The sequence below is a fragment of the Schistocerca piceifrons genome, chromosome X (genome assembly GCF_021461385.2).
Source record: "Schistocerca piceifrons isolate TAMUIC-IGC-003096 chromosome X, iqSchPice1.1, whole genome shotgun sequence".
NCBI lineage: Eukaryota > Metazoa > Arthropoda > Insecta > Orthoptera > Acrididae > Schistocerca > Schistocerca piceifrons.
In genome coordinates, this window is record NC_060149.1 from 286548485 (window position 1) to 286564564 (window position 16080).

The window sequence follows — 16080 nt, forward strand, 5'->3', positions numbered from 1 at the left end:
TTCATTATTTCTTCAGTCTTAAGTCCGTCAGTCCACTTCACCTCAAGCATTCTTCTCCAAAGCCACATTTCAAAGCTTTCTAAACATTTTCTTCTTTTTATTGTTAATCATTAAAAGGTAATATTTTGAATAATTCTCATTTTTATTCATCAGTAAAACATTAAAAGTACTTGCAGGAACACAAAAATTGACGTAGAGATTTCAGATTTGTGTAAGTGCACTCTTGTTCAGAGTCCACATTACACTGTAGGTGCACTTAGAACTTGCTGAATTAGTTTGTTCAGAGGCTGGAGGAAGGCAAGAGTTTATTACATTCAACGAGACCACATCTAGTGAGATGCTGTGGTATTCAAACCAACCTGTGGGCCAAGGACCGTGTAACTTTTGCATCACTGGTTGAATCTGTGAGAGAAGAGCATGTAGTTAAGCTCATTACTGCAAAGTCACTTTTCGATATTGTAAATACAAAATTAAACTTGCCATTTAATTACAGTTAAGTGGTTTTCACCTACAGTTATACTTTGACCCAGACAGAATGCAACAGAAAGTGGTCATATAACTGAAATTAGGAATTTCATGAAAATAGTGAATGATAAGCTTGAGATGAAAACTGACTTAAAATTCACCCCCAATGTACTAGTCATCAGAAAATATAGCAGTTGGTTCATTTGCTTGAAAGTCATCCAACATGTGCCTAACTCATAAAATATTCATGTGCCAGTAGCTTGAACATACCACTTAAAAGGGAAAGCTGCCATCAACCTGAAGGCTGATTTGAACACCACAAAGCATGTCCCTATTACAGGTGGGAAGCTGTTGCCTTCCTCCAGCCTTTGAACTGACTTATCTAGCCAGTTAAGAGTCACCTTCAGCTTAATGTGGCTCCAAACCATGTTGCATATTGGCATTTTTCACATTAACAAACATTGTCAAATGTGAAAAATGACAGATAAAAATACTAAGACTGGCCGCGATACTGACTCTTTCTTTGAGTCAGAGTACAGTCTACATAGTACACTCTTGATTTCCTGAGTCTTCATTTCCTCGATAGAAGCCATAATACATGTTCAGATTAAAACTAAGTATCTATATGTGCAACAGACGTCTGAGCCACTGAGAAACATACCACTATGGTATATAAATGTCAAGCTTTGTGTGGGATATGCAATTCATTTGTGCATGTGTTCAATATGATGTGCTCCTCTTCCCCAGAATACATCTGTTGCGTTATATAGATACTTAGTTTTAATCTGAACATGTATTATGGCTTCTGTCGAGGAGATGAAGATTCAGGAAATCAAGAGTGTGCTATGTAGACTGTATTCGGACTCAAAGAAAGTATTTAAGGCCTTTTAGCATCCTATTTTTACAATCTTGACCCCCTAAGTATTAAAAGACTATTCCGAAGATCTATGTTGCCTCTTATAAAAGACAATAATTGATGACATCAGAGGAGATATACAGCTGCATATCTCTTCTTCAACTTCATAAGCTTCACCAAGTGAGGTGGTGCAGTAGTTAGCACACTGGACTCGTATTTGGGAGGATGACAGTTCAAACCCACATCCAGTCATCTTGATTTAGGTTTTCCAGGACATCCCTAAATCACTTCAGGTATATACCAGGATGGTTCCATTGCAAGAGCATGGCCAACTTCCTTCCCCATCCTTCCCTAAACTGGTGGGACCAATAACCTCACTGTCTGGTGCCCTACCACAAACCAACCAACCATAAACTTCCAAGTATCCTCAAAATTAGAATGAACAGTGGATACAGAATCTGTCATCCAGGTTAAATGCATCTTCCCAGCAGGCAGACCAGGGAAAGTAAGGGTATGATACCATAAGATTTACAACCATGTTTTTGCCTAACAGATCAGATGCTGACTCTTCCATATTCTCAGTGAGGCTTAATGTTACCCTGAGATAACTAGAAAGACCCTCAAGTCTTACCAAAGTCATGGATAAATAAAGCCAAAGGAAGAGAACAGAGTTAATGTTGGGGCACAGCTTTACCTAAGATGTTTGCCAGATGCAAACACAGACACACATTATGAATATGTGTCTGTGTATATTGTGTCATTGTGAAATGATACAACACACACACACACACACACACACACACACACACACACACACACAGAGAGAGAGAGAGAGAGAGAGAGAGAGAGAGAGAGAGAGAGAGAGAGAGAGTGTGCCAGTTGAAAACACAATGCTGGGGCTGCAGTTCGGCAGGTAGACTGGGAAGAGGGGCTGTGTTTGTTGAGCAAAGTGGGTGAATAGAGAAAGAGAGCAAGGGAGCAAGAGGGATATTTGGGGAAGGGATGGCTGATAGCTCAGACGGAGGCAGCAGGTGTGGGAGATATGGCTGTGGAAGGGAGAGAGAGCTGGTGCATAGGATAGGAATGCGACACATGGACAGAGCCTGTTAGTTTGTACACCACACCATGAAAGTGACATCAGGGAGTAGATTGGGATGGGTTGACAAAACTGAGGAAGGGGAGACGTTTGGGAAGAGGATGTGGGTGCTTGGGGTTAGCAGAGATAGAAGCCAGGAGGATTATGAGAATGGATGTCCTGCAACCATAACTGCTTGCACCCACACTCCCTTTCCATTTGCCTACGCGTGTGTGTGGGGGTGCGCACGCATGTGTGGAGGTGCACGCACACTTCTATTATTTAGTCTGCCAGAACTTTCCATATCTTATTCATAAACACAACAGAAGCTCATTACAGTCTGTACAGTATGTAAAAAGTATAATGGCATATTTACAAGTGAGAAACACTGTTCACAGTGTCACTAATTTAACCTGCTATGGTGGTCACAGTATCTATTAATATGATGCCTCTATGCTCTGGTATGCTGTCTGTGTGGAGCCCACTAGTCATGATGATGATGGTGATGTCCCCCTTATTGGCACGTGTACCCCATCTCTAGTTGGTCTTGAGATCCATCCTCAGAGTGAGACTAGCATGCATTTTTCATCTCTAAAGAGGGCACATGTGATTAGAAGTGCCAGATTCGTGCTGGCTTCTACAGGAATGGGAAAGGTGGTTCCACCCTCCACAGCACACACACAGCTGCTCACCAAACCTAGGTGTGTCTGTATCCACTTGCCAATATCCAGAAGGGACAGTGTCAGAAATGTGGGAATGGTTCAGAAGATGGCCAGGGCCAAGTCTTATGAGGTGTGTGGGAGTGATTACATGTAACACACACAGAGATGGGGTCCACATGTGTTGGGTTCCAATGAGGAGACTCTGTCTCCTACAGTCAAAGGGTGATGAGGAATGGTACAGTCTTGAAGGCATTGGACAGTGGTGATTGCAGTATTGACAGGGGGGACATTCCCAAGGTATCTGCAACCATCTTGGCAGCTGCTCAGTTATCCCTGTGGGCACAACTGATTTAGTTGGCAATAGTGTTGGCCACCCTCACCCGTGTTGGCCACCCTCGCTCGAGATAGCAAACATAGGGTGTCTGCTGCTCTAGACCATGGTGGTGGTAGCTATCTACCTTGATATGTGTTCAAGTATGTGGGCACATACTGTGATTGTATCATGTTTACCAGAGCTGTGGGAGGTAGTGGCCAGACTAATTGGAGGATGGTGTGCCGAGGCATGACAAGTCTGTCATAGGCAATGCCCTGCATGAGTGTGTTGTGTGTATTGAACCGGGGACCTAGAAACGACGGAGAGGCTTCGTCCTGCCGGAGCCCTCAGTGGTTGACAACCCCATAATAGGCCAGAGCAGTCCACCCACCCCACTGCCACCCCACACTGAACCTAGGATTATTATGCAGTTTGGCCCCCAGCGGTCCTACCCTCCACCCCCCCCCCCCCCCCCCCCCTGCACCACTCCTCCCCCAGGAATGTCTCATACCAGATAAGTGTACCCGAAATGTTTCCATGGTACAGTAATTGTGGTGTACACATACGTGGAGACAGTGTTTGTGCAGCAATCGTCAACATTGTGTAACTGAGGTGGAATAAGGGGAACCAGCCCACATTCGCAGGCAGATGGAAAACCATCTTAAAAACCATCCACAAGCTGGCCAGCACACCGGACCTAGACATTAATTCACCAGGTGGATTCATGCCAGGGACCAGCGTGCCTTCCCGCTCGGGAAGCAGCGCGTTAGACCATGCGGCTAGCCGGGTGGGTGTCCTTCACGTACTCACAAATGGTGTAAACCTGGACACACTTGTGGATCCTTGCACCACCTGTCGTCATCTCCATCTTACCATTTGATGATGAATGTAAAGGTCTTGGTAGATGCCTTATTGCAGCAAGATATTGTTGGATTTGTTGTATACCTTTCTTGCTCAGAATAAAAATGATGTACTTAATAGAAGGTTCTGTGAAGTCAGTGTCCAAATTTTGCATATATTCCATCCTGGTTGCCCCTGTGACATTAATGCCTTCCTAGTGGCTCACGCACACCAATGCCAGGTATTCAAGAAAACAATGGAACATGGTAGGTGTGCTGGCCACACACAATTTCAGATGTTAGTGCTGATGAAGACCAAAAGATGTGACCTTTTCAGTTCCTTTGCTGGTTGCAGCTGGAGAAGTGTATCTGTTACATCTGTTTCAGAGAAGAAAAAATAAATAAATTCACTTCACTTAGCCTGTCAAATAATTTGAAACACTTAGGAAAGAAATGAGTATTGATTACTGCCTGTATATTGATCTTGGTCGTAATGCCACCACACTACAGCAAGACCCCAAGAGGCTCCCTAAAGAAGTCCACCTGTTCGAGGATATGGGCTTTGTGAACTAATTTCACGTTTCATCATCCTTGACAATATACAGTTTGTATTGGATATGGAAAAGACAAGGCACTGTTGATATGAGCTTTGAATGATTGCCAACCTTAATCAGTGAATTCATGTCACTGATCATCCATATTATTACATCTGATATCATACTAAATTGTACAGTGATTAAGAATCCAAATTTGTTAACTGCACATAAATCAAAGAATTTTCAGGCATTTGACATGTAGTGACTAAGAGCATGCAGAACCCTTGTCCATGAAATGTCCATCAAAATTTATTCCTTGGATATTTCTTGAAGATTTATGTTGACCTCTGTGATTCAACAAGTTATAGTGTGATGGTGCAAGTGTGGGTGAACATACAGCCTGGAGAAAAAAAAAAAAAAAAAAAAAAAAACCTGATAATAAGATCAGAGTGATGCAGGGGACATTGAATCAAGGAAAATTCTCAAAATAACTATAGGTCGGGATTGCACCAATTGTATAGCTATGGCCATAAAATGACATCCAGTCAGCAACAAGCATGTGGAAATTTGTCCTGTAAGTGAGCCTGTTTAGGTATGTGTACCTGTCTGCTTTTGCCCACTGCTGTTGTTGTTGTGCTGCACTGCACTTGTTGCCGTAGGCTATACTGCACTGGTATCACAATGAAAAATTACACAATCAGTGAATTAGCCAACATTCACATTCCTTATGGAGCAATGGGATACAGTGTTGTAGGTACAAGTAGACTGTATACTACTGAACACTTCTTAAACAGAACGCTACCAGTACTCAACATCTTGGCTGTGGAGAATCACTTGAGAGAAACAGGCATGTTTGCACTCAAAACGGCTAAAATGGGACAGTGAAGAATTTGGAATTTGATGAAGAAATATTTGAGTGTTTCAAAACAATGCCTTCAACCAGCATTAGAACAACAGCTCAAAAACTCATTGTCACTCATCAGCTTGTTTGAAGTGTAATGGGGGATAATGGTTTACGTCTGTACCACGTACTAAAGTAGAAAGTAGAAAATTATCCTAGGTGAGCAAATTTTGTGTTTGGGAATTAAGGTAGTGCTTTATGTCTCAACAATGTGAATTTTCTCTACTTTATCTTATTTATGAATGGGGGTATTTTTACTAGGGAAGCAGTAATTAACATACAAAACGATCACTAATGGCCATATGAAACTACTCATTACATTCTTAAACATGGTCACCAGGAAAGGTTTTCGGTGAATGTGTGGGCAAGAACTGTCAGTGACAACTTGTTTGTATCTTTTATTCTACCTCCTCAATTAAATCAAAAAAATTATTTACCATTTTTACAATTAAGATTGCATACATTTTTGGAAGACATTCCTCTCCATGTACACGGAAGGATACTGTTCCAGTAGTATGGTGCTGCATAGCATTCCCATTGTCAGTCAGGTGCAGTGGGAAATGAGAGTGGCCTGTCAGGTTGCCTGATTTAACACCACTTGACTTTTTTGTGTGGGGATTTAATGAGAGACCACATCTACCAGACATCAATCATCTGTGAAGAGATGGTCACCATATCATTGAGAAACAACATCAACAATTTCTTCAACCATATCAACTTTGTAGTGATGTTGGAGCCATTAATTTCAATCATTTTCTTGTGTGATCTAAGAAAAAAGCATGTTTAAATTTAATTTCTATTTTCTTTTTCACCATTGTCTTAGTTGACACTTAATGATCTGCTATATGCGTCTAACATTAGGGAAATTTAAAACATCTCAACTTTAGACCTCATTTATACTACCATTGAACGTGTTGACTATCTTACTGCATTGTTGTTTCCCTGCAGTAACACTTGTAAGCTTCACAAATTAGAAGCATTACTGTACAGTTGATTTAATAGCCAAGCTGTACCCAGTAAACACCACAGAAAATTAAGCTGTAATGTAACCAGCCATGGGTAGGAATTTAAAGTGTGCCTAGCTTTGACTGTTCAGTTGAAAGCATTATCATCAGCTAATTTAATTAGTAACTGCACCCCTTTGCATAGAGGGTACTGATTAGGATAAGTTAGTTTAAAAGCACACTCTTCACCTGGTGCTGATTGGCTGTCTTTTTGTCACTTTAGCTCCACAACAGTGCATTTCCGACCTATGGTTATCTGGAAAATTTTGCTCAGTTTGACATCCCGTACCATACTTTGACCATATTATTAGGTTATAGGCATGAAGTCTCTCACAGCAGAATCCTTGGATAAAAATTTCTTAGCAAGCTATCCATGTCAAAATTCTTAGTTCATTTTCCCTACTCTGTGTAGGCCAGTGCCCGCTTCATGTGAGGGACTGATGTGCTTGTGTCCACTTGAAAGTGCATTGATAATTATTTAGTATGTTGGTAAAATATAAATTTATTTGGCTTCCCTATTGTTAGTGACAAGGTGTTCTCACTTGTGCCAATATATACAGTCCTTGCTCTAGTGAGGACCATCATGTGGTACATGTAAAGAGAGAGAGAGAGAGAGAGAGAGAGAGAGAGAGAGAGAGAGAGAGAGAACTAGAACAACAGGGCCATTAGAAACAAGTGCCTCTTGCCAGTGAATCAAACATGGTAGATGATGCGGAATGCTGATAATGTACAGTACAGGATGTACTGAAACATATGAGGATCAAAGCTTTCACACATGGTTGAACTTAAGTTACACTGACCATGATGGCTGCTGTTGGTCAATGCAGAGGTTTTCTACATCTACATGAATTTGTCAGAACTGTAATGCTGGTGCCAGTTAGCTCAGCTCCTGAAGACTGGGTGTTGATTAAAACTTTATCTAAGTAGGGACCAGTGAGTGCAGAGCTGATATCATTGTCTTATGAAACATAGATAATGATGTCCTTAGTTGAGAAGCCTACATAGGATTGTTCACACTTTTGTTGTGATCCAACAAATTTACTAGGGTGATAAAAGCTGTGTAGATCTGCAACTGTATTGGCAGTTTCTGCCATGGGCTAGCTCCAGGAAGGAAGGAAGGAAGGAAATTATTTTGTCATCTGTTTGCACTGCTGTGATGTTTGTCCCCATTCTGCTGGGCTTATCATCATTGTGCACAGAGAAATAAATGTATTCAGTATCTACTGTCATGCTTTCTTCTCCAAGACAGAAAGTTTTGAGAGAGAGAGAGTGAGTGAGTGAGTGTAACTTTTAACAAGGAAGCCATTATGCAATACATTGTTAAATGTGAGAAATGAACTTCCAACATAATTATTCAAGTAATGGGTGGACTGACACACTACTGTAAAGATAGTGAAATTACAACATTGGCTTCAGGCATTTGTGATGCAGTTACAGAAGAGATGTTAGTTTCTCATGAACAGGTACTTCAGCATGATAGTTTTTTATATATCTGCAATAAGTATTATTTGTGCTGTACGTATCAACTGTCATGTATGAACATTTTTGCAGATGCTTCTTAGAAAATGTGCCAATAAAGAACCTTCAGAGGAAGAAGAAATGGAAGCAGACAAATGGACTGACATGATAGAAGCATATAGTCCACCATCAAGCCCGAGCCATTCATCAGTTAACATGTCAACTGCTGTAGCATTGGTGAACAGGTATGTACTTCCTCCAGGATTTAGTGATACTTTTTAGATTAACATACACAAAAAAAAACTTCAAATGTGTGTGAAATCTTATGGGACTTAACTGCTAAGGTCATCAGTCCCTAAGCTTACACACTACTTAACCTAAATTATCCTAAGGACAAATGCACACACCCATGGCCAAGGGAGAACTCAAACTTCTGCCAGAACCAGCCGCACCGTCCATGACTGCAGTGCCTTAGAGCGCTCGGCCAATCCCACGCAGCTGGATTAACACACAAACCTTTTTGTATGCCTGTGTGATCGATAATATTGTTACCCCACCATCTTGATCCTCATATTCTAAAAACTGACAGCTGAGGAAAACTTAGTGCAATTTCTGTTTAAATTTGTTATTTCAGTTAGTATTGACACTCGCTCTTTCTACAGTGTCCTGTAATATCGTGTAAAATTTCAGTGAACATTTGAAGAAATAAGTTCAGTATTTTGGGAAGCAGATAGGAGTGCTGAGTCCCTTATATCTGTCTCTTCTGGATGTTTCTGAGTGGTGTTAATATTAACGTATGCTGTTCCAGAATATGTGAATTAGGTCAAATGATTGTGTGTCTATAACAAAACCTGCGTCAAATGAAAGAGGTAATAATTTTTACAAAACTGTATTTAACTGTAGATTTCTGCATATTGTGCTGTCCCATATTGTTGTAAACAATCTAATTGCTCTCAAGATTCGAAGGCCTGGCTATTGGATTGGAAAACATATTTCGCCTACTATCAGTGGACTGTCTGTAACTTGTTTCTTAAACATCTGCACAAATCTCCATAAAGAAAAAATTGTATAAGAGTTCAAAGCTAAGTAGATTAAAACTCCCATCATAATCAAAACACTTTATGTATATACAAAGGATTGTGTTTATTTACTTTTTAGTCACCACCTCCTCCTGCTGCTAGCTAATAACTCTATACAAGAGCTCTGCTGACCTATCATCTGCACATGCACTAACCTGCCTACAAAAATGAAGAAAAAGCTAATTAGAACTTAATGCATATTCACGGGAATATATTTGTGAAGTTTGTAAATACTACAGGAATAACTTTGTTGATGACTAATTGCCAACTTCATAAATATTTAATACCTTTGAACATTGCCTCTGCTCCAGAGGGCACAAAATTCATCTCATACACCCAGATCAGTTGCTCGAATGACTCTAGGATTTAGCAAGCTCCAAACAATTCCCAAAACTATTTAAACGTTTAGCCAACCAGCATAGTGATGCTAAATGGAGTGACTGGGTTTTGATGCCGGCCGCGGTGGTCTTGCGGTTCTAGGCGCTCAGTCCGGAGCCGCGCGACTGCTACGGTTGCAGGTTCGAATCCTGCCTCGGGCATGGATGTGCGTGATGTCCTTAGGTTAGTTAGGTTTAAGTAGTTCTAAGTTCTAGGGGACTGATGACCGCAGATGTTAAGTCCCATAGTGCTCAGAGCCATTTGAACCATTTGACTGGGTTTTGACTGAAATGTGGGTGTTCTCAGTGGTCAGCCTCTTTCTTCCACCAATAGAATTTCTCTTGTAAATTCTATATTCAACCAAGATTTCTCACAATGTTATTTGCCTCTTAATATTACCTGTAAGACTATCTGATGTCATTAGAAAATCTCAAACACTTAAACAAGCCTTCAACATCAACATCAACATTCAGCCTGCATTTCAAATCTCATGTGCTAGATAAGGCATCCCATCTACTCATGGCTGCAAGCAAAAGCAAGAATCTCTAGCCACTGTCGCCTGGACAGAATTTCAGAAACTTAGTCAGATGCCAGCTCTTGCCTTGTTCACAGCTACAATTACTTCCCAAGGTGCAGCCATCTATCAGATCAGGCTCAACTGAATGTAAAATCACTACCAGTCAAAATCAAAAACTCTGAACACTTGTCTTTATCTGCTCAGAAATTATATTTACAAAATACATTTAAAATCAATGAATGAATCGTGTTTAAAGATATAAAAAAAGAGATACCAAAAGTAAACAACCTGGGTTGACTCATCTGGGAGGAAGGGCTGAATGGTGGTGCTTATATGAAATCAATCAATCATTGCAGGCACTAAACAGTCCACTAAAACTAGTTGCCATAATTATGTATTCCTACTGGAAAGACACAGTGTGATCTGTATTATCTACCAGCAAATGAGCGTGTCAGACACAAGGCTTTGAGTCATCTTTATTCATTTCCACCTCCTGAAATACTTACCACTATGGGGCTCTGTTGTCACCTGCTCAAGACATTGAGTAATACAAAATATTTTATGGCAGAAGATAATATTTGCTGAATATATGGAATAAGACACATTCCAGCACTACTGTAGGATAATCCATAGCCAACATCAAGACAGTGTCCTGCAGTGAGTGAACTGCATTGAAGATGTGATCCACTGTGTTTCTGATGCATCCTTTTCTAAGACCTGATGTCAACACAGCCTGTCCCTTGATGGAATGGGGACTGTTGCTCCACAATCGGGAAAAAGCGTACTACCAACTTACTGTGTGTTTCTTAGAGAGCAGTGATTTTTAATCAGCAGCAGATAAGTTGAAAGTATTCGCAGTTTGAATACAATCTGTAATCATGCATTATTTACCTTGGATAAATGTCCTTCCAGTGCCTCAGACCTGCCATCACCATTTGTGATGCAGGCAGTATCAAGCGCAAATCAAGATAGCTACATAACACCTTTCTAGCCAATGGATATAACCAAGGACTGGAAAATGTAGCATATATTTTTGTCAAAATTAGATCTATTTTTTTGTTGGTGTATGATTAGACGCACAAATTTAAAAGCTTGTCATGCTACATGAGTGAAGACAAACAAGCCTTAGTTCTTTGAAATCGACTGTTGAAAAAGTGGTGATTGGGAACTTTTTGAGTGGAATGTTTGCTATTACGAAAACTACAACACGTTTATCTTCCGAAATGGCCTATGTTTTCTTCAGTTGGCTGCATATTAAGCTTTCAAAAATGATTCTTCTGTTGAAACGCAGCATCATTTTCCCGCCAGTGAACTGGATGTGTCTCCGAGTTAAGGTATTTATGGACGTTACTTGTCTTTTCCCGCACAAATTAATGATAGCAAAATCTGAAGACTATTAATTTCGACCATCTGTTGGCATTCATGGACGTGGACCCTTGCTTGACAATCCTGCAGATAGAACTTACATGGCAATTAGAAATGTACAATAACTCTATTTTAGCAAGGCAACAATTGCGGTGCAATCAAAAAATGTTACAGATTCTCCCTCCTCGATCGCTGTAGTGCAGAGTGTGGGCACTATACGCTTGGAGCCAGATGGTCATGAGCAAGAAAACAAACTAGTTTGAGCATCAGAGGAGAACAGCAGCCTACAATAGAAATGACACATTGTCCCAGGGATCGGCGACCTCTTCTGCTATTTGCAAGGGTCGTAATCGAAATCCATGATGGACCTTGCTGCACATATTTCAAAATAAGAAAAGAAAACAAGAAGCAAAGCACCAGACAAAGCATTCAGGGATGGCTAGCGCAACTGCATATTGAAGTTAGCAGAGTTGTTAACAACGGAGTTCAACCCGACCTCTAGTGGTATCTGATGCAAACCCAGTTCAAAACATCCGCTACCTAATTTTTGACATTAAAAGTGTTCGAATTATACCATTTTTTGAACCTTAGGTAACTAACAAACATATGAGTTTCTTTGTTATAAAATGCTAGGCCCTGCGGCTGAGTACTATGTTGCAATACACAGCGTGATCTTAAACAGACCATTCAACCGCCAAAATTGTAATGGCACCAGATCATTGAACACATTGATATGTCATTGTGTTCATACACTTTTTATTTTTTAAACAGATTGTTACACATATTATCTACCCAAGTTGGGTTTCGCCAGATGATGTACAATCCCAGTAACTAAAAATTGGCTACATTTTCGATAGTTATGTGCAGAAAATAAAGGTATTTCAAACTAGCTCTGATAAAATAGTTCATCTGGATACAATTCTCTCTGAAATAGCGTCTGTTAAGTGAAATTGCATTTTTTGCATATTGGGGGAGAATTCGCATTTATTGCAAAATACGAATTTTTCTGGTTCTAGATATAACAAAGGAAGGCCTACACCCTGCGGGAGAAAGACAGAAAAATTAAAGTAGCGGAGCAGTTCTCAGTGGTGCAATGACTTTGTTCCAAGACAAGTAGGCAATGTGTTTCAGCATAGAGGCAACAGACTCAATTTTCATGAGTTTCCCAGGATCCAGAATTTGTAAGGGTCCACCAGTGATACTGTGCTAGCTCTCAACACTGCAGAAGTGTGACAGATACATTGTGAGTGCAATGCTCCTTACATAGGGGAAACTAGAACTCTTTTGATTACCAACATAGTTGAACATAGTTCAGTGTTCATTTGTGACTGCACAATAAAATAAGTAATTGCAGAACACCTTCCTAGCTGAGGGTAGCATATTTTTGTAAAGGAAGTGTGAATGTTAGCGAGTCAACAGTGGGTGCACTACCATAAAATAAGTGAGGCAACTGATATCTTGAAGTGTCCAACATCAATGTAGTCGACAGTTCTAGGCATCCTCCATCCTGGGTGCCTGTGATTGTACTATTATGGACCACTAGTGGATTCTGTGCAAAGGGGATAATGTTCACTAGGTCCATGGCACTTGATAAATCACATGTGCTTCCCGGGTCATGCCATATGGTGGGCACCTCAGGGAGATCAGTCGTTATTTACTGGGTATGGATTTAGCAATCACGGATTTCCAGGGCCGGGGATGGGTAAGTGCTGCCAGTCCTCTGTGACATTAAGCTTGGGCCATGCATCAGCAACCACAGTGCGGTGTGGCGGTGGAATGATGTATGTCACAGGAAACAGGGATCTTGGCTTAACAATCTGGATCAAGAGAATGATAAAAACCTCAAGGGGGAAAGAAAACCTCAGTCTTAAGGTGTGCTGTGTGCTGGTGAAATGCATGGCTGTCGATGCGGTTCAGTCTTTAGCTAGCAACCTTTGGGAACCTGCTGAACCTCAGTTGTGTAGTGCTTACTGAGGCAAGTGGGACTCGGTCTGGGTGTACATTTACATCTCTGGGTGCTCATGGGACTTCAATGAAACCAAAAGCCTCTGTCTTCTATTCACAGTGGTTTGGGTGGTCTATTGGGCAGTATTAATGCCCAGACTTCATAGTGTTCTTGTGTGGCTAGTCCACCTGAAATGTTTGTGAATGCCAGAGAAATCATTGGTAGTAATGGACCACATTCTGTGGTGAATAATGTATTTATTGTTGTTAAACATGTAGAAGGTTTGTTTGAGGAATTGTCACCTTTTTACATCCATGAAACTCTAGAGGGTCTTGCAGGACAGCTTAAATCTATCAAGGGGCTGCACAGTGGTTCACTCCTGATCAAGACACTGAAAGCAACTCAAGTAAGCAATTTGTTAAATGCCAAATTACGTGGAGAATATGCGCTTGACAGTGAGCTAAAACACACAAAAAACCACAAGACTAAATTGTTGTAAAGCATTTGAGATGTGCCAGGACACAATAGATATAAATACTACAGAACTCCAGCAGGAATGAGAGAAAGCAAATGTGTACTGAAGTTCAGAATTTCATCAGAAGGGTTGATGGTGAGCTCTAGAAGTCAGCATCTTTTACCCTGACACTCAGTCTGCCAAAGTTGCCGGATTATATAATGGTGGGCTTGATTGGCTTCAAAGTTAACTGCTTTGTACCTAATGTGAAGTGCTGCTTTAAGTGTCAGTGCTTTGGTCATGCCACCATGGGTTGTGATGGTCAGGCTGTGTGTGGAAGATATTCTGTGTAGTGCTCCACTCAAGTGTGTCAGTTGATCCCAAGCCCACCAAGTTTGGAGAGAAGTGTGTCCTGTCTTTTGCAGAAGAGAAGAACCTTCAGGCAATCAAAGTCACCAAACACATCTCATACTCTGACATGAAAATGTGTCTAAGGACACACAACCACCCCCTTCTGTGAAGTTGTTTGCCTCAGCATTTAGACAACCCATACAGAAGCCTATTGTTGGCACCCAGTCTTTGACAGCTGAGTGGAGCACATTGACCTGCAGTTGCAAATGCAGCTGCAAGCCAGTGCTGTTAGTCCAACAATGAAGCACGATGATCGCAAAACCTAGTGTCAAGAAGGGTAACAGACCGCTACAGCAGATAGCAGAAGAGCACCAACAAAATGTTTCTGTTAAAATCACCTTAACAGTGTCCCCAGAATCGAGACAGGGGATGAAAAGCAGCAGGCCAAAAACGATCAGGTCCAAAGCCATCAAACTGTGCGACCTTGGTCCTGTCTGATGGGTCATATGACAACCATACCATCAGTGGTAAGGATGTCGACATCTGCCTGAGGGAACTTTCGAGTCTCTCAAGTAATCCCCTTCTGCTGCAGTTTCTCTCCATGTAAGAATGACATGGGAAAAGACAGAGGAAAATCTCGCCTTTAAGATGGTTTCCATATTTCATAACTTGAATTGGTTCATTAAACATGAGGAGAAACTACATCAGTTAGCTCAGGGCAGATTGATGTGTAATATGTCTTCAGCAGAATCATTTTAAATTATCTGATGCTCATGAGCTAAGTGGCTACATTTTCCACCAAAAGGATCACCTTAGTTGAAAGAGAGCTAAAGGAGGAATAATTGTTTTTGTAAGTAACACATACCACTCCTCACTGCTCTCCATCACAACCAGTCTTCAAGTTCACCCACTTGTGCCCCCCCCCCCTCCCCCCCCACCCTCTCTCTCTCTCTCTCTCTCTCTCTCTCTCTCTCTCTCTCTCTCTGTGTGTGTGTGTGTGTTGAACATGGAGCAGAGTGTGCATTTCAGCACTGCAACAGGGTCATTCCCTGCTGTTGATATCTTGATATGCTCTCTGGCCCTCACACACACCAGTCAGTGGGATGTGGTTGAAGACTTGCACCAAAGTGATGACTTCCAGATCTGGATTCGCCTGCTGCACAGAGTGGTGCAGAAAAGAAAGCTACCTTGACGCTAGTCAGTAGAGCAAACTGAATTCTTACAGTCAGCTGGCTATGTATGAACACTGTGAAAGCATCAGAATTGGCGGATCACATTAATGACATGATCCACCAGACTGTTGAAGCATCCATTCCACAGTCTTCAGGGCTGCTGAAAAGTCAGTCTGTCCCTCAGTGGAAAGATGAAGTCTTCTCTGCAATCAAGGCCACATGGATGTCTCTGTTTAGGTTCAAGTGCTGCCCAACTGCAGAGAACCCTTCAGCGTTTAGGGTACAAATACCAAAATGTTCCCGAATTATTAGACAGCAAAAAGAGATTGTGGCAACAGTTCCTGACTGCCGCAAACCATTTCACCAAAAGTACAGTTGTATGGGAGATCACCAAGAGGATATCTGGGGAAAGAGGGAGGTGTCCAGTGGCTGCTGTAATAGGTTGTGGGAATCTTCAGACCAACCTGAGAGATGTTACCCAGACTATGGTGGCCTATTTTGCCACACTTATGGCCACTGCCAATCAGGATTGAGCTTACCAGTGCTACAGAATGCCTCCTGAGAGGGGCAGTTGGGACTTAAGTTCTGCCACTGATGAATACTACATCTGCCTCTCCTCCACTTAGGAGCTGGGTTCTGCTTTATCTGCACCTCATGACATTCACCTGGTCATTATAGGGCGGAATAAAGAAATAATCCTCAGCTTTTTT

General features: G+C 41.4%; 1 protein-coding gene across 1 annotated transcript in view; it reads left to right on the top strand.

The window, feature by feature from the left end:
* Nucleotides 1-16080, top strand: part of LOC124721826 (endoribonuclease Dcr-1-like) — a 293757-nt gene that overhangs the window by 190829 nt on the left and 86848 nt on the right. Inside the window, exon 12 of the mRNA XM_047246948.1 lies at nucleotides 8203-8354. Coding sequence (XP_047102904.1) covers nucleotides 8203-8354 — 152 coding nt within the window. The remainder of the gene's footprint in view (nucleotides 1-8202; nucleotides 8355-16080) is intronic.